The following is a 19,797-nucleotide window of genomic DNA, read 5'->3' as shown; positions in this document are numbered from 1 at the left end:
TCAAGTTACACTTGTTCTTCCCTCTGTAACAATTACTTGTTTTTATTCCTGACAAATTTTGCTGTTCTTCAGTTATTAATATTTCACATATATTTCTACCTATTAGAGGTCTCAATACATCAGGAGATAATTATGGTTACACAGAAGTTAAGAAACGTTGTACCACCAACTTATGTCTTCATGTCCAAAATAATTGCATCTTTTGATGAGTATACAGAATTATTAATAAGCTCTCTACATATTGACTTGTTCTTGAAAGATTTGGAATTATATTTCTCATTGAAACGTAATGTCAATATACTGTACAGCATGTATATCTTACTCTACTAGTCTTTATAACTTCATCATTTATAAGATAAGATGATTCAACAAAAAGCTTATTTACCTCTAAAGATTAATGAAACAACACATGTATTGGATTGTAGGATTTTAATGTTGTGACATTAGTACATTAGTATATGGTCCCTTTTTAAAACTTTTATTGAAGAGCCTTTCCTGATTTTACCATCATTTTGAAGGGTCAACAGGATTATTTTGAATATAAACACAGCAGACATGTTTGTTTAGATTGATAGATTTCTATGTCTAATGAATAAATAATCTAAAACAAGATTATGACAATTGATCTTGGTCTTTATTGTGTATATTGCTTATTTGTTTTAAGTGTCCCACTTTTCATGTAGACTATTTCAACTCGTCTTTTAGTAACGTCTCCTCTGAATTGAAGATATGCTTGTTGTTGTGACGTCTCTTTAAAAGTTCATCAAATTCAAATCTAAAAACAGAAAGAAGTGACAGACTCGGGAATGAAAAAACAGAGAAATGGTTTATTTTAGTAAATAGTGTAAGCTTTTCACTGCTGTACAACACTGGCATCTGTAGTTGGCACACTTTAAAGGGACAATCCACCCAGAAACCGAATTCACACCCGTCATCACCTCATGATAACTGCTGTCAGTTCTGTTTGGAGGAGGATTTTCTTTGTTTTCATTTTCTATTTTTTGCTCAATAACCCCAAAAAACAGCAGCCTCTGGAACACACGGTACAAAGAAAAACGGGAAAGAAAAACGGAGAAATCAAACGAAAGGCACCAAAAGCCACAACAGATAGAAGTCAGCCAAACAACTGAAAACTACACAGACATGCAACTCACATCGATTTACACCGAGCTATATAGGCATGCAAAAACAACACTTTTCTGAACAGGGGCTGACAACAAAACCACCACCCAACACACAACACACACACACACACACACACCACACACACACACACACACACACACACACACACACACACACACACACACACACACACACACACACACACACACACACACACACACACACACACACACAACACACACACACACACACACACACACACACACACACACACACACACACACACACACACACACACACACACACACACACACACACACACACACACACACACACACACACAGTCTTTTTGTAAAATACGAACAGCGTGTCGCCTCCTGAACGGACGACTAATGATGATCCACATCATGAAGGGTGAAGATATCCACGAAGACACTGGTTGTCTCCCTCCCCCCCCCCATAGATCCAACGCCCAGGAGTTGGACTATGGTCTAAACATCCTCTGAAGCCAGGTGCATTGTGGGCATCCAGGTTAACTTTAGCGGCTAAAATGGCAGCAGAGACTAGATCAGCGGACACCGGCTGCTTTCTCTGAATGGGACTGAAAGACAAACAGTCCAACGACTACTGTTTGTTTCCTTGGTGACTGGAGTAAAGATGAAAGAAACAGAGGAGAGAACCGGGGACAGGAGCAAGGCAGAGCTAGCTAGCAGATCAAACAAACATTTCTACCTGACACAAAGAAACAACACTGTGTGCTCTCTGGCCGTTTGAACCGTAGATGTTTCCTCTGTCATTTGATGTCTTCTTGTGATTACAATACTATTACAGTTTTGACATCTTAACGCCAAGTTAAGTTAACAACTCCCTTTTGCCCTTTTCTGTCCTCGGTCCGCAGATGTTTTGAATAGATTTTCAATTGAGAAACCAGACATGTTCTTAAATCAGAACGTATGGGTTCTGGTCTCAGCGTTCTAGAATTTGTAGCTGTGTTTTTTAGGGAAATCAACAACAAAAAAAAGATTCTAAAAGGAATGTGGTCAAAATGATTATAGAATTCCAGACTCCAGGCTTGAGAATGCACATATCCAAACCAGACTGCAAAACAAGTCTCAGTCTCTCTAGAATCTGAAAGCAAACAAGTTCACCCTTCAACATGTGTTTGTATAAAAATGACTCACACAGTTTTTTTGGGATGCGTTCTAGGAAATCTAATGAATGGAACATGTGCTTCCTTCAACATTTTTTGTCAAAATGGGAGGGTTCTATACGTATTGCACACATTGGGATGGGACACACTCCAAGTTGAACAAAATGTTCTGGAACACCACAGCCTGACACTGAGAATTCATCTCCAACCAGAAGGGTTCTCAAAACAGGATGTGTGGGTTCATTCCATTGTGAGAATTTTGTGTTATTAACAAACTGAACTTTCATATTACGGAGTTTGCATGTTCTAGAACTAGAATGGGCAGGTTGATGGAATACGTTCCACAATATCAAAAAATATCATCTAGATTCTAGCATCAGAACAAATCATCTTCATAACTGAATGAAATGTTCTGGCACCCACATCATGGACTTGAACCAGGAGTGTTCTAGATTTAAAACAGTTGGCATCCAAAATGAAAAAGCACTGGTTTGGAAACATTAATTAAATTAAAAAAAGAAAAGAAAAGAAAAAGTGTTTCAGATGTTTGAGTCCCTTCAGGCACACGGGACGTGGATCAGGCAACATGGCAGCATGGTTTATGCTAATGTTAAGAGTTATGTCTGTGGTAAGTGAAGCTACATCAGGTAAGAGCACAGCATTATGGGAGACAGAGTATCCTCCATCAACCCCTGACTGAGTTCTAACTGTTAAAAAGGAGGAGTGGTTTATAGAGAGCTAGGAAGTGATTGCAAGGGAGGAGCGCCCCCACCCAGACTCCATTCAGCGACGGAGAGATTTGTCAGGCAGCAAACAGTTAAAGACAAAATAATCCTACACACCAACAGATCTGTGGAGTGCAGTTGGGATAAAAATCTTCAGTCATTTCGGATGATATATGAACTTCAGCCATAAGCCTACAACTAACTGGGTCATATACAGTATACACAGTTCAGAAGAGATGTGACATAAAACCAACAAAGAGATAATATACAAAGAAAACAAGGCGATCTGAATGTGCCAGCTCATATAAACAAAGAAGTAACTATACAGGGCGTTGATGTGAAAGCAGAAGAAGAGATAAGAAGGGAAAAGATTTCTTTTATAAAAACATATAAATCAACTTCCAACAGATGAACACTGGATGACTGGTTTGGAACAAACCACATCTGTGCTTGCGTCCAACCAATCAGAAAAGACCGCCTCAGACAGGGGGCGGGTCATCACGACTGCTACAGTTTTATCTTCAGGTTCAGTGATTTGTCAGTTGTGCCAGTATTTTGGCTTTTATTAAACTGATCAATACTGCATCAGCTGTCCCAAGGAAGCCATTAAAGAAACATTCAGACATTTTGTCTTTGCTCCAAGATAAACTCAACACATATTTTAACAATTATAAGCAGTAATAAACATGTAATAAAGGTTTATAACAGACCATGTGAGTGTTGATTAATGTATTACTTAAAAACTATAACTCGTAGAACTATTGTCTTCATAGTAGAAGTTAAAATTGTTGACAAATACTGAACATTAATAAACATATATCTACTTACAACTACATCCTAGTTTGTTATAGACCATTACGTAATGATTTTATACTGATTATAAATGTTAAATAATCTAGGACTAAAAAAAAGAGTGTTTCTTTGACCTGAACTAGTTCATATCTGGACCAGAATCATAAGCATTCCTACGGAAAACTGAATCTGGGCGACAACCACGAGCACTATCTTTGAGAAGTAGCTAACCAGTTTATGAGGACAGCCAACAATGCTCACAGGCCACTTTGGGACAACTGATGCAGCCAAACAAACACACCTGAGCCTCTCCCACTGTCTGATGGAAGTCATTATGGGTAATGTAGGAAACAGCAGCAACGGGGGGGGGGGGGGGGGGGGGGAAGCCAAACGCTAAAATAATGTAAAAAGAAAACAGTCTGTCTCTGTGTCCTCTGGTTTTTCCACGGCTTCCTTCGCACTTTATTCCAGTCAGCGTCTTTGTCTGTTAACAGGTGACCTGCAGGTAGCCAGGTTAAGTAAAATCCTCTGTATTTGGACCTCTAATAGCACAATAGTCCACGTAAACCTTCTATAAATACAGATGGAGACAGACGATGGGTCAGCTTTTACTTCCTCTACAGGTTTCTGTCTTCTAAAGTCCCATCCCTTCATTAACCCCGGCAGACTCAGACCTGTCCGTCCCCCTTCCTCTGACGACGGAGATCTCAGGTGGTCTGACAGGGTTTCAGGAAAGGGGGGATGAGGTCTTTCTGTTTACCTAAATAGTTTCAGACCCGGAGCAAATTATATTTGGGTTTTTGTTTTGTCTGGAGGATCTCAGGATCGTGTCCCCGCAGTTTTCAGCTTCTAGAAATCAAGTTTTCAAACTCAACCAGCAGCGTTTGTTTTATCAATTTTAGCCAAGTTTTTGTGTATTACTGCCACAAATGTTCCAAAATAGTATTAAACTATATAGGTTTAACTTATTCCATATAACACAGGATCCCTGGTCTTCTTTGGGGCCCACTACCAGTTTTGTGTCGGAGGAAGCATCCAAACAGAGTCTAAAGAAATCTGGACAATGATGATGGATTATAAGATGACTGGATACACCCGAAGACTTGGAGCTGGTTGGAGTTTTCCTGTCTTGGTGAGGGGCTGGGCTTCCATAACCACATTTTTTCCCTTGTGTTTAAGGCGAAAGAGTAAAGAATAATATTGTTTGTCTCAGGCGTCTCTATAGATCGTGGATGTTTTAAACCCTAGCTGTAGTTTTCCTTCACTGGGGGATTTCGGTGGGGTTACTTCGGTGGGTCTAGGCAGGTCTCAGTAAGTCTTTTTGCGGGCCCTGGACCGGCTTTCTGATCTTAGGAGGTCTTGACCAGGTCGTAAACGTAGATGTGAAAGTCGTCGTCAAACTTGATGAAATAGACAGAGGGCTTGGCCTCCACCTGATGGATGACCATACCCGACCGTTTCCCGCCGTCCTCTTTGGCGTACTCCACCTGTTTGCCCACCAGACTGTCGACCACCTCGCCAGGTTCCCGCTCCGCCGCCACGCTGTCGTCTGCAGAGAGAGAGAGAGAGAGAGAGAGAGAGAGAGAGGTGATGTGTCTGGTAGTACTAACTCATGTAGAAACAGTTATAAAAACCTCTTGTTTCAGAAAGAAATGAAAAGGGTTGGGTACCGAAACCCGGTACTTATACAGCACGGGTGCCTTAACAACTGATATCTACAGGACCAAATAGTAACGCAGATTTTGGTGCCTCATAACGGTGCCACTGACATGTCAGCGCTGCATGTGACGCTAGTTAACATAATACACTTGGCCTACCGTTAGTTAGCAGCTGGATTAAACACGGTTAAAATGCAGGCAGCTAACGTTTAACGGTGTGGCTGTATTTCATTGCAGAAGACTCCAACACCGAGACATAACAGCCTGCAGCTGCCGCTGTCAGGAGAACAACAGACACGGTGCATTCACTGAAACTCACCTTGCCAGTCTCGTGGTGCATTTAAAGTTATTGTAAAATACTCTATGTAGTGGTGTTTTTGGTCATTTACCAGCAATTTACTGGTGAAATAAGTTGTTATAAGTTATTGTAATTAAAATAACTTTTTTAATAAAATCCTTTAATTTCGAAAGTATTGCCTTGGCATAAACAAGCCATTCTTAAATGTTGCAAACTGTCGTTTTGTGCTTTTTAAAAAAAATATACACTGTACATATGTTTTAAAAAGTGTGGGTTCAGGCACCAGTACCATTTTAAAAGGTATATTTTTAGCACATGACTACCTAAAAAACTAAAACTTTAGTTAAGAGACTAACAGTGAGCCTAAATGAGGTGCTGAAATGAACACTGGTGACACTGGTGCCCAGAAGAACCAGTTCCAGCCCGCTGCCACTCACTGGAGTCGGGCATGATGCGCAGGTCTCCCTCCTTGTAGTCGTCCAATAGCTGGTACATGTAGAGGACCGGGTCTTTCTCGTAGGTGATGTAGAACCAGGCGGTCATGATGGGAGCTCGAGCCAGCACCATCCCCCTCCACTCCTCCTTCGGCCCGTCTTCCGTCTCAAACATGTGCTCCACCGCTTTACCGATCATTGTTTCAGCCAGCATCGAGTCGCTGACACGGGCCGGAGCTTAGCCAATTACAGAGAGGCAAAGAAGGAGTTAATACTGACATCATCGGAGTCTGTGATTAGAGCTAAAACTATTAGTCAATTCATCAATTAGAGGATAATCAATTCCATTCACTTTCTCTGCTGTCTATTCTGTAATGTCTCAGGATTTATTTTTGTATATGTTTTAGATATGAAATTAAATTTAAAAAATGTAGCATTTTGAAACCAGTTCCATGTCGGAAAAAATAATCTCTTTTCAGTCCAACAAAAACTGCGTCAGAGCTTCAGTGAGCTGCAGTTCCCCCAACGTCCACTATATGCTGCTGTTATCAAGCTCTGACTGTTTATCTAATAAAGCAGGAAGCCTGTGCATGTGTCCTCGAAATATCTCATGAACCGTTTATCCAATGTACTTTACACTTTGTTTCTTGGGTAACACAATGAACTTGGTGTTTGGATTTGTTGAGCAATTTGGACAGCCCTGGATATTAGATTTTTCAAAACAAAACTAAACAGCCAAACAATAAGCTGCTCGCATGCAGCAGACTCTTGACACGCTCTGAACAGCAGCAGCAGCAGCAGCAGCAGCAGGTGTGAGTGTGTGTGTGTGTGTGTGTGTGAGTGTGAGTGTGATGGGGGGGGTGCTACACTGTAAGTCAGTAGTAGGCTATACAGTGGTGTAATACCACAGGCCAGGCACTGTACTAGTTGAAGTGAATGGGGAAAGCCCCCAAAGTCTGTTCAGCGTGGTAAGAAGGTAACGGTGTTCCTCACCCACTCTGTCAGGAAGGACATCCAGCCCCACCACCCTCTCATCGCTGTACAGCTCCAGGCCGTAGATGCAGTCAAAGCCGTCGTATTTAATAAGGTAGAGGGAGGGGTTCACGGGGACCTGGTCCAGGACCGTCCCCTTCCACTGAGACGACTTACCTGAGAGGAAGCAGAGACACACACAAAGATGTATTAGCTACACAAGAAACAAAGAAACTCTGACCCTGGTCGAGTACTTTCTTTTGTAACAACGTATGTTTGTTCTGAGTGTAAACTAACTATATATTCCCCATCATGATCACAAAAAGGCTGAACAAAGAATAAAAGAAATCTAGATTAGAAGCACAACATTGTCTTTCAACAGCTGATGTCTGACCCTTAAAACATGTCTTTAAATCAGACTTACTGCCCTCCTTCCAGATGTGCTGGATCCTGCAGCCCACAATATTCCTTCTGGGCTGAGCCAGAGTCTTACTGGGACCAACACTGGTCCTCTGTTTCCTGCAGGGAGACAGAGGAAAACACAGCAGTAGAGATATATTTAGAGAAAGTCATATCTAGCCTCTTTAAAAAAAACTAAAAAAAAACACTTTTAATAATGAATGTACAAATGAAAAGGAGCTCAGAACATCTGATTACATTCATCAGACTTACTTGTGTGAGTTTTTCTTCTTCATCATGTTTGCAGACACACCTGAATGTCCTGAAACACAAATATTCAGCATCCATCATACAGACTAGTGGTGCGTTCAAGGACATCTGAGGTCAGCAATACAAGAAATCTTCTACTGTGAAAAACAATGCAATTTTTATGACATCCATGTTTGAATTTTGTTTGACATAAAAAATATGATTCTTTTTGTTTTTCAACTTTGAGAAGAAATTGGTCAGTGATCCTTAGACAGACATTATTAAGTGTTTGAAGCATTTTGTAACTCACCCCCGTCTGGTCGGGGGGGCCGTGGGGCCGCTGGGCTCTTGAATGGGGTCTTCATTCATCCACCTGTAGGGGGGCAGCCAGCCAGGCCGCCGGTCCGGGGTTAAATGCTGGTAGTCAGTCTGTGTGACACCAGGCCGGGGTCTGTTTGTCTATGTGTATGAGTGTGCGCGTGTGTGTGTATATGTGTGTGTGCGTGTGTGCGTGGGAGGGAGAATGGAGGGAGGGGGCAAAGGGGGGAGGAGGGTAGGGAAAGGAGGGAGGAGGTGGTGGAAAAGTAAGGAGCACCAGGAATTAGGCCGGGCCCTGGGCAGGTTGCATACAAGCCAGGTAGAGACTAAATCCTGGAGACTGAGGCGACGTCACAGCTGATGGACGCGATGAGGAAACCGTGTGTTCAGCCTGAGGAGAGAAAAACAGACATGAATATTAACTTACCATTTTCATTTCTTCCATACCTCATCACCCATACATAAAAAAGTGTATATCCTATTTTTAATTGATAACATCCATGACTTGATCTTCTGAACAGATTATGAGTAAATGTCTTTATTCTGCACGCAAAAAACAGAAAAGGTATTAGAGAAAAATGACACCACTTTATTCAAGCAAGAAAACTGCATTTTTTAAATATTTTTATTGTGATTTTATAGGCTATATTTATGTGTCTTGTCTATGCACCAAAACACCAAAGCAATAGTGTTGTTTGTGAAAACCTACTTAGCAATATATGTTGATCAGAGTTGGACTCTCAGCTTTAACTCTGACTAACTATTATTTTTGTTCAACGGCAAAGTTAAATTGGTGCTTCTGGCCATGAGAGCTTGACCTCGAACTCGTCCATGCTTCCGGTTTCCTTTTTGGCGTGCGCCGCTGAAAAAAAAAAAAGAGAGTGGTCGCGCACTTTAAATCCTGGCGCGCCAGCAAGATCTACGTCATTTTGACGTGACACTGTCGCGCGACAGATTGGGAATGGCGACTGTAAAGAGGCCTTAACTGTCCAAAATCCCAAAAGCTTTAGTTCATAATTAAATAAAACTAAATCTTCACATTGTAGAAGCGGGAACCAGACAACGGTCGTTGTTTTTGCTAGAAAAATTATAGGTCAAATGATGAACAATGAAAACAATGACAGATTATTCAATAATTATTAGCTGCAGCCCTATTTCCATGAATTCTAGCACACTGCAATTGTCTTATCTGTTGCATTATTAATGTTTCTTTCTTGTTAATTATAGCTCATTTCACTCAATTTCATTTTCGTATATTTTTATATTGTCTGAAATTTATTTGGCGGCCTAAAAATGTTTTCATCCAGGTTCAACCATGTTGTAACTTTATAAAGTGCTGTAAAAAAAGATAATTATTATTGATTAATCTGCCAAATTATGCCTCAATTATTGTTTAAAAATGTCTTGTAAATCAGAAGTTCTTGAGTAGATGTATTCAGTTGTCTTGTTTATTATTCTAAAAGACAAACTAATTTCTGACTAATCAGTTATCGGACTGATCTTTTCTTATGTTGTTTAGTGAAACCACATAAGCAGGTGTCTGAAACATCACAGCACAATGTTTCTCATCACTAACTTTATGTAAATTATCATTGAGACTCATTCTCAAAACCACAACTAATGACTTTATCACTTCAGGTCTCTAAACCTCAGTGAAGTCTATGCAAACTGAGTGTTTGCATTATAAAAAGGTCACCATGAGGCACAGAACAGACCTTGTGTAAAATAACAGATGCCAACATGTCAGTAAAAATCTGAATGAACTTGAATCCAACAGGCAGCAGAGAGAAAACCTTCCAATAACCACAGATAAAAACTGTCTGACAAGGTCACAGATGCTGGCGGCAAAAACACAGAATTCTGGGAAACTGCAGACATGATGACAACACACAGAAACACTCCTGATGTTCAAAAATAAACTGCTTCATGGAGACAAAATAACCTTAGAAAAGTGGCAAGCTGCACAACAACAACCACAACTGCAACACAAACCTGCTGCTGCTACACGATCACATACATGCAGCGCTGCAGAAACACTACACCGCTGCAGCACTGGCTCAGAGCAGACCAGGATCAGACCGGGATCAACCCGACCACAGAGGCCACATAACCGCGTTTCCAACAAGCACTCCACTTCATTTCATTTCATTCCGGGCCACATTAGAAGAGTTGTTTTAGCATTTCCATTAGCAAAAGTTGTGGATTGTACCCGTTACCTGCTACTTCTTTTGTTACCACCTTGTTTCCAAGCAAGCTGAGCCGATAATAGAAGTTAGGGATGGGCGTTATGGCCTAAATCTCCTATCCCTATATACATTAGATCATTAAATATCTCGAAAACGATAAACCCCACAGTATAGCATGTTTTATGGTAATTCAATAAAACAAAAGCTTGATATGAAACCACATGGTAAAGTCTGTTGTATACTCCTGTGTGAATTAAATAGTTAACGAATGAAAAGTACTCAATAGTTTACATTTTCTCGTCCAAATGACATAAATATTGAGACGTAGTTCGTACGCTTTTTTTTAAGACATTGAGATAGAAACCATACAGAAATAGGTATACCGTAGACATTTTGATATTGTTTAGGGATCGACCGTTTACTGTTAACCGACAATAGGAATTTTGACCGATTTTCACTATCAGTTAAAACCACCGGATGTGGTGAGGACAGGCTCAGACAGCGGCGGACTTGTGTCAAGTGGTTTCTAGGAAAGTGGCATCAGAACATCATGGCTGTGCGTCAAGTACAAGTTTGCAGCTGTCCTCGGACGGGGTAAAGAACATCCGAGCGTCCCGGGCAGGAGAACTGGGACTTTCTTGCCTGCTTGTCGGTTAACGGTAAAGATTGGTTAACGAGGGTTGGCAATCAATCTGAGAAAATATCTTATTAGCATTACTAATACCGTTGGGACGATATATATCGTCATATCACCCAGCCACCCTAGAAGATGGAGATGGGACCACTGCAGACCACTGGTATGATGGTTTTCAGCACCACCTGCAGATTTTGATCAACAAACTACCAATAATCGCAGGACGGCCGTGAACAGAAACAAGTTTTTTATGCATTTCCTTTTGCCGATATTCTTGAAATTTGGTTAAAATTTGCAATACATTTGAATGGAAGCCTTATAGTGTTTACATGTATTGAAGTTAATATCTATTATTAATTATTATCTGGTTATGTGTTGCGCACAGAAATCAATTGCAAGTGAAGAAATTCTACTTCAGATACTCCTTTTTGTTAATAAAATAGATGGATTAATCTGCTCCTGTGGCGTGTAAACACCTGGAGATGTGTTCACAAAACATCTTAAGATTTAGGCAGCTCCTCACTAAAAATAAGGGGTGTTAGTAAGAGTGGGAATCACCAGACGCCTCCCGATACGATATCATCACGATACTTATGCCATGATACAATATTATTGCGATTTTAAACATGTTGCGATATTCTGCAATATAATGCAATTTGTAACCTTTTTCCAACTTCTAATTTTTCCCAATTTCAAACGATGTCTCCAAAAGGAAACTTTGTCAACATCTGTTTATCTAAAAAGATACATTTCTCTGTTCATCTCACTTCAATTTTGTTGCTGCAAAATGGGATTGTCAAGCAGACAAACTAACCAACTCCTATATAATAACAGATCGACACATGGCGCCTGTGTGTCGATACAGCATTGCCACTAAAAATATCGCGATACTATGCTGTATCAATTCGCCCCCCACCCCTAGGTGTAAGTCACTCCTGACTATAGGAGTGTAAACTGTGACCTCTGGACGGTCATCTTCATCATGAACCAAAACAACAAACACATCATACTACAAGTTGTGCTGTGTATGATTGTATATGTGACAATAAAACTTGATTGAGGTAGGTCATATTTCGTCATTAAAAAAGAAGAAGAACCTAAACTAAAATAATTGTTGATTAGGGCCGGGTACAGAACTTCGATACTTTCTAGGCACCAACCAAAATGCCTCCATAGTATTGAGTATCGAGAAATGACTTGTCATTCAATACCTAATGAGTAAATCTCATCGGCGTCAGTGAGTCAAAAGGCATGCAGCATGCGTGTTACCAAGACCTAATAATGCTGCTGATTGGCTGTCTACACATCACAGGGGCATGCAGAAAAAACTCTACGATAGCAAAGAAACGGGACTCCCGTGTGTGTTGTTGTATTTTGAGAGGGTTGACTACAGTGTGCGTCACATAGGTGTTAAGGATCTGGAAAAAATTATTTGTACCGTAGTGTTGTAATTGTTTTTTGTTAAAATGAATGAAAAGTATCGCTCAGGAACAAGTATCGAAAGTCACAGTATCGTATCGGTGCAAATATCAAAATCTTTGACCGATACCCAGCTCTTTTGCTGATTCATTTTACTGTTTATCAACTAATCGATTAATAACTAATCATTTCAGCTGGAAACTAAACTGTTTTAATGGAGCATAGATAGACTTACTGTTCCAGATTCCCCAGGAGAAAAAAAATGTCCTGGTGTCCTGGGAGTGACAACAAGTCATCTTCACAAAATTATAATCCGTAGTGTGTCAGTAACATTTGGCTGTCACTACCCTCACCTGAGTTTACCTGACAGTGTCGTATACTCTGAACAAAGATCTGTGTCCTCCCACATTCTGTTTGTATATCAGACATAATCCTCTGAACACTGACACATGCATTCAGCGTGTGCGTGCATGTGTGTGCGTGTTTGTTTGTGTGTAGATCACATTAAAGTATGCAAGTCACATTACAATAAAAGCAAGGTATCATTAGTGTGTGTTTTTGTAAATATAACTGTGTTTTTGGCTGCTGCTGATGAAAATGACCATTCAGAGGTCACAGTTTACCCTCTTCCTCTTCCTCCTCCTCCTCACTAACTGACCACCACACAAACCTGCTGGGACACTCCAACATATCTAAATATGTGCAGAGATAATTGGTCAACTCCTCCAGACGGCCGCCATATTGCACCAGTATTTACAAAACCCGCATCAGTGCAAAAAAAAGGCGCAAGCGAACAAAGGGAGAGGGAGGTCTGTGAGGGAGAAAACACAGGCGCTAAGCTAGCTGGTTTGCGGTAAAACGTCAAACCGGATAAACGGCCCAATAAACGGCTCGTTCGGCGGTGCCAGAGGCCGCACTTTCTTACCGATACAGCAATCAGTGTCGCCGCATAATCCCGATCAACCGCCGTGGCTCCAAATTGATCCGCTCTGCCTCCGTTTGGTTCTCGGCTGCAACAAGCTAGCTGCGCTAAGATGGAGGGATGACGGAAGTCAGGCGACGCGGCCTCCAAAATAAAAGCGCGGATTTTGCTGCAATGTGAAATGTTTCTTTCTTTTTACCAATTAAGGGAATATTAAGCATGCGCTTTATTCAGATCAAAATAAAGACTTTTGTGAAGGAAAAGTTGCATACGTATTTTTAAATTAGTATGTATTTTATTATTACTAGGACATTTATTAGTTGTGAAATCATAGACTGTTAAACAAATAACATGTCTATGGGTGGACTGTAAGTTACTCAAGTAGCCTACAGTACAATTAGGGCTGGGCCATGTGGCCAAAATATTCTATCCTGATATAGGTCCTTTAATATCTCGGTAGCGATATACATCACATTATAGAATGTGTTCTGGCAATTCAATAAATAAATAGTGCAAACAAAATAACCACTTGGGAAAGCCAAGTTTGTACTCCTGCTCCTGTGTGAATTGGCTTATGCATGAAAAATGAAAAATAGCCTACTTAATATTTTCTTATTTTATCAAGAATTTTAGTGGAAACAGAAGGATCAGAATGTAAAACATCGTCCAAAAACGTAATATTGCCATAATGCAGTTTTTGGACATCAAGAACAATTTTGAAAATATATAGCCTACAGTAGAGATTTTTACATCGTTTTAGCAATGTAGGCTACAGCTTCCTCTTCCTTTTGCTAAAGAAGGACTTTATCTCAATATGTCATGTTGTCGGTTCATGTATGTGAAATCATGTGTAATTCAATACAATTGGTATTAATCGCATTAACTAACACTGTTACAGTGTGTTAATGTAAAATTTGATTATAAACCAAAAACAATTTCAAAAGATATATTATGAATTTGAGTTCATGTGCTTGTTATTGTACAATTTAGACAACAGAAATGTGTATCACAAAACCTTAACATGATTTTTTTTACACAATTCATTTATATTTATATTCTGTGCTGTGTGACTGATGTATGTTTGCTGCTGTAACGCCATAATTTCCCTTTTTTTGGGATCAATATCTATCTATCTATCTATCTATCTATCTATCTATCTATCTATCTATCTATCTATCAATTCAACTGAAAGACATCATTTTAAAATATCATCTAGCCCAAAGTACTTAAGTACAATTTTGAGGTACTTCTAGGCTACTTTACTTATGCATTTCCATGTTATACTATATTCTTCTGCCCCTTTACACTCACACTACACACAGAGAAGAGAATAAAACCAAATAATTATTATTTGATTATTTTAATTCATTGTTGAAGAATTCATTCTGTATTGGTTCATATTTACTTAAACAATGCACAGTGTCACAATGTTTGTACATATTAAAAAACTGATGTTATATTCATGAATAACTATAATTTTGAATTATTAATTAACAACTTTTTGTAGTATTTCATTTTCTTTATTGTATTTCTTTCTTCGGAAGTCTTACTTTTGTTTCTATTTTGTTTGTTGTTTTGTACTAAAACACCAAGGCAAATTCCTTGGAAACCTACTTGGAAACAACCCTTATTCTTTTCAATGTCTTGTTCACTCTAATTAAAACCATCAAATTTGGTATCAATGTTGTCAAGTGTTGCAGCGCTTGTGATGAAGCTTTTATTTTTTAAATTCTAACCGGAAAGGTAATTTATTATGCTGGTTGCCTTGACACTGGTTGTTGTGCAGGTTTGCGTTGAAGCCAAAAATTCTTCAACGGCCGAGTCCCGCCTTTCTGCCCCTTGCTAAATAGTGATCCAAGAGAATGTTGGCTGCTTGGTTTGCTTCTCTGTCTTCCTGCCAAATACTAAGATCCTCGGTTAACCTGTTTTTCTCACAGACGGAGGCTTAAAAGTAGAATCATTTAACTGTGGACAGTATTTGGCTTTTGTTAAGATATTGAATTTACGACGCCGTCTGCCTCATACGTTGCTAAATTACCATTTCCGTCCACACTACCATCTGCATTGTAGTGTGAACGGTGGCACAGCAGGGGGCGCTCTCAACTGATTAGCTATATAGGGTGGGGTATAAACTGAACCAGAGTTAGATCTTTCATCTTTTAGCTATGTTATAGAGAATTTGAGCTGAATAAGAGCTGATCTGGGAACAGCTTCCGTTTAACTGTCACGAAAAGGCGTTCGTTTTTGTTCCAAGACGGTCCCGTAGGGCGGCGTTTAAAACACTTTATGATAATTTACGGAAATGAGGCGACAGCGCCGCGAAGCCGGGAAACTCCGGTGAATAAAAACACGGTGGCAAACTGTTAAATCATAACCAGACCGGAGGAATTTTGCTGAAAAACGAAAGCCTGCCACCGAGCCTTTAGTTTACCTCTGTCAACGCTACAGCTGAAGTCGATAGCACAGACACATAGTTACATTTCACACAGCGGGACACCCTGGAAGAGACGGAGAAACCTCAGGAGCATGCCGAGCAATGCGAACTTGATGTGAAAATCGTTACGGCAAGATGTGAGATGAACCTGGAGAAAACTGCCACCGAGGCCAACGACATAATGTTGGTCCGGAGCTCGGTAAGAAGTGCGCTAGCTTGGCTGGTTAGCAACTGTAGGCTAACGTTGGTCTGTATGAAAACATCCATTTGAAATTAGCTAAGCTAATCAGTTGATAGCAGCTGAAATGTGTGGACAAAAAACAGATGTCACGGCCGTCAACGTTAGTTGTAGATTAAACGCTGGTAGCTAGCTAAATCACATGGGTAGCTAACGTTAGCTAGCTATAATGTGAGTCAATGCAATCATTTTGTCAGTTTATTTAAACTAGCTAGCTAGGTAGTTCTGTCAGTCAGCTAGCTAGCTAGTTAGCTTCTGTTAACTTCAGGTGAACCTTGATCGAGCAGCGCTTATTCACTGGTCCAAGCATTAACGTTAGCTGTCATTCCTTTCGGATAATAAAATAAGTTCAGATGTTACCTTAAGGATTTAGCTCAGCCGGCAGCTAAATGCTTCTGTGTTTGTTGACAATGGGAAACACACATAAACTACGTTAAATACAGTAGCTTTATGGTATACGAAAAAGTCGCATCTATTTGATTTCTTCACAGCTCATTTGTTGTAGAATTTTTTTTTACAGTTTTAATACAGTGCAGTCTTTGTAACATAACGGATTTCGGTTTGCCTTCTGTTGTATTGTATAAGCTTGTAAAGTAATACATATGGTATTGGTTATGGCACTGGCCTGTCAGTGAAGGCATCATGCAAATGACCGTAGGGTTAACCTGTCTGAATAGAATCATCTCATCCATCAAGCTAAAAATAAGTCTTTCCGCTGTTTGTTGTGGGATTCAAAACACACTTAACGTCAATGCAAAGAGTATAGGGCTGCAATAACACGTATTTTCAGTCTGTTATCTGTAATTTTCCTGAATAATCAAGTCCACGTCTTCAAATATCTATTGTCCGACCATCAGTCTAATCCCCAAAGATATTTAATTTACAGTTATATAAAACAGAGAAAACTTACACATCGTCACATTGGAGATGTTGACACCAAGGAAAGATTGGTCTGTTTGCCTTAGGGCTTATATATAAGATATATGATATGAGACTAGATATCGTCTTAGATTTTAAATATCATGATATGGTGTAATTTGAACTCAGACTGTTCTAGCTGCTTTTATTATTTGCCTTTACCCACTTAGGCACTATATCCACTTTACTGATGGTTATCTAAAATCTCATTGATAATATGTTGTGAAAGCACCAATTGTCAACCCAACAATATCAATATGGATGTGTTTGATCTAGAATATTGTGATATTTGATTTTCTTCCTATTGTCCAGCCTTAAGTGTAATTTATGATCTTGCGTTAAATGACACGTGGGTAAGTAGTTACGTGTAGATATGGACCCTACACCGTTACCTGGCGTGCACCTCAAAAAATGTAACTACACGTCACGGCACAGACTGTGATTGGTCCGTGTGGTTGTGGCTTGGTAGCGTTGTATTTCCTCCTACTCATTTCCAGGTTCTCCTTCTCCATAAGGAAGGGGAACTGTTCCTGCTACAGCCATGTACCATGGTCAGAAAGCACATTGGAGAAACTTTGTTTCTCTACTTGCTCAGAAGCTAATCCCTTTCACTCTCTCACTCGCTCTACCACGCACTCCCCACGCGCACACACGCCTGCCCTGCCATTCCCTTAAAGTGATCGACGCACACACCAACGCAAGTATAAACTTCAGTCCACTTACGTAGGCTTTGACAAAAGATTTGCGTGGAGCCTCAACAGAACCCTAAATCAGCCTTAAAAGAATAGGAGAGCTGGCATGTGTGTATGCGTGTGGAGTGTATAGTAGAGCGAGTGAGAATGGGATGGGATTAGCTTCGTAGCAAGAACTAACTCTGGAGGCGTAGATGGAAAAACTAAGTCTCCCCTGTGCTTTCTAAACATGGTTGGAAATCTGCAGCAGGAAAAGTCAACCCTCTCCTTGATTTCATGTTTGAGGAGAACCCAGAAACAGCCTAGTAATTTTTTTTGTAATGAAAATTAAAAAATATTTTTTAAAAGATTGTTTATTGTTTGGGGTCCCTTGCTAGAGCTGCTGCCCCCTCGTCCCGATACCGGAGAAGAGGACGAAGATGGATGGATGGATGTTTTATTGTTTTAATAGCTAATATATAATAACGAAATATATGAAAATCACTGTAGACACAATTCAAATTGTGCCGAGGGAATTATTTTCACCGGTCATTCTGATCGGAGACTGAGAATTTTCGGTCCTCATCAATTTTGGGACATGGATTTTACGCATGACTAGGCCTGCACAAATTTGGGAAAAATATAAATGATTAAAATATATATATATATATATATATATATAATTTTTTTTCCGTAGAATTGATATTACTATTCTCTGCCAAGATTTTTTTTTTTTTCTCACAAAGTGTAATGTTTATTGCACACATGAACCATGACAAAACAAATTGGCAGTACCAAACAAATGTTCTTTTGGCCCCTGTAGCGCATTGCTCATCACCACAAGCCTGTAAACACACTTCAATGAAGAGAAGGGGGAGCTCTTGGAGCGCTTTAAAAACAATTTTATACAGTCTATGTTTAAAATGCACAGAAGAAAGCAGTAGCACTTGTGATGCAGTCGGCTTGTAAAATGGAATAATACTGGTGCAATGTTTTAAATCAAAGTTATTTAAAAATTAAATCGGGAACAGAGTGAATTGAGATTGCAATTTTATAACGATTGAGCGTGCAGGCCTACGCATAACCATAAATTGGTCTTGTGTTTGCATGAAACATGACTTAGGAACTTTGAAAAATAGTTTTTGTTTCATTTTCAGTTATTCTCTACAGTGGGGTTTGAAGTTTTGGGCACCCTAGGTAAGAATTTGTGTTAATGTGCTTAAAGAAGCCAAGAAAATATGGAAAAAATCTCCAAAAGGCATCAAATGACAGATTAGTTAGATTTCATTTACACTTTCAAAATAACAGAAAACAAAAAAAATGGCTTAGACAAAAGTTTGGGCACCCTGCAGAGTTTATAGCATGTACCGTTCCCTTGGGAAAGCTGAGACCTGACAGTGTCATGGATTTGTTCTCTTATCAAGTTCGTTTCCTGGAAAGACCAGGTGATGTCAATCTTAAGGTTTTAAATGCCCAGCTCATCTGACCTTCCCCAACTCAGTCGACCATGGGTTCTTCAAGCATTGTCTAGAAAACTGAAACTGAAAATGGTTGGTCCACAAGCAGGAGAAGGCTAGAAGAAGATAGCAAAGCGTTTTCAGATGCCAATACCTTTGTTCGGAATGTATTAGGAATGGCCGTCATCAGGAACAGTGAAAGTTAAAGCAAGATCTGGAAAACCAAGAAAAATATCAGACAGAACAGCTCTCGGGAGTGTGAGAAAAGTGAGTCAAAACCCATGTTTGACTGCATGACCCATCCAGAAAAACCTGGCAAGCACTGGAGATGTGGTACACAATTCCTCTATGAAGACCTTCTTGTACAAATATGGTCTTCATGGAAGAGTCATCAAAAGAAAACCTCTTCTCTGTCCTCACCACAAATATCAGAGATTTAAGTTTGCAAATGAAAATATGGACAAGCCTGATGCATTGTGGAAACAAGTTCTGTGGAACGATGAGGTTAAAGTAGAACTTTGGCCGCAATGAGCAAAGGTACGTTTGGAGAAGAAAGGGCACAGAATTTACTGAAAAGAACCTCTGTCCAACTGTGAAGCAAGGGGGGGGGGGTGGATCATGCTTTGGGGTTGTATTGCAGCCAGTGGCACAGGAAACATTTCACGAGTTGAAGGAAAAAATGGATTCAATAAAATTTCAGCAAATTTTGGATGCTAACTTGAGGCCATCTGTGAAAAAGCTAAAGAGAGGATGGCTTCTACAAATGGATAATGATCCTAAACACACCTCAAAATCCAC

At 39.9% G+C, this 19,797-nt stretch overlaps 2 protein-coding genes across 2 annotated transcripts in view; one reads left to right on the top strand and one right to left on the bottom strand.

Moving 5' to 3' along the window:
- Positions 1 to 1,475: 1,475 nt before the first annotated feature.
- Positions 1,476 to 13,417, bottom strand: spinb (spindlin b). Its single transcript, XM_032516720.1, is given in 8 exon segments — positions 1,476 to 5,341; positions 6,186 to 6,419; positions 7,176 to 7,331; positions 7,579 to 7,673; positions 7,827 to 7,875; positions 8,113 to 8,140; positions 8,142 to 8,511; positions 13,285 to 13,417. Coding segments are annotated over 7 exon segments (792 nt in total). The 5' UTR covers positions 8,172 to 8,511; positions 13,285 to 13,417; the 3' UTR covers positions 1,476 to 5,141.
- A 2,021-nt stretch (positions 13,418 to 15,438) lies between these two features.
- mfsd14bb (major facilitator superfamily domain containing 14Bb) overlaps positions 15,439 to 19,797 on the top strand; it is a 25,190-nt gene continuing 20,831 nt past the window's right edge. The window contains exon 1 of the mRNA XM_032516659.1: positions 15,439 to 15,914. Coding sequence (XP_032372550.1) covers positions 15,858 to 15,914 — 57 coding nt within the window. The 5' untranslated portion in view covers positions 15,439 to 15,857. The remainder of the gene's footprint in view (positions 15,915 to 19,797) is intronic.

This window comes from Etheostoma spectabile, chromosome 5 (assembly GCF_008692095.1).
Source record: "Etheostoma spectabile isolate EspeVRDwgs_2016 chromosome 5, UIUC_Espe_1.0, whole genome shotgun sequence".
NCBI classification, from domain to species: Eukaryota; Metazoa; Chordata; class Actinopteri; order Perciformes; family Percidae; genus Etheostoma; species Etheostoma spectabile.
The sequence above is the reverse complement of the archived record's forward strand: the minus strand, read 5'-3'. Positions and strand labels throughout refer to the sequence as shown.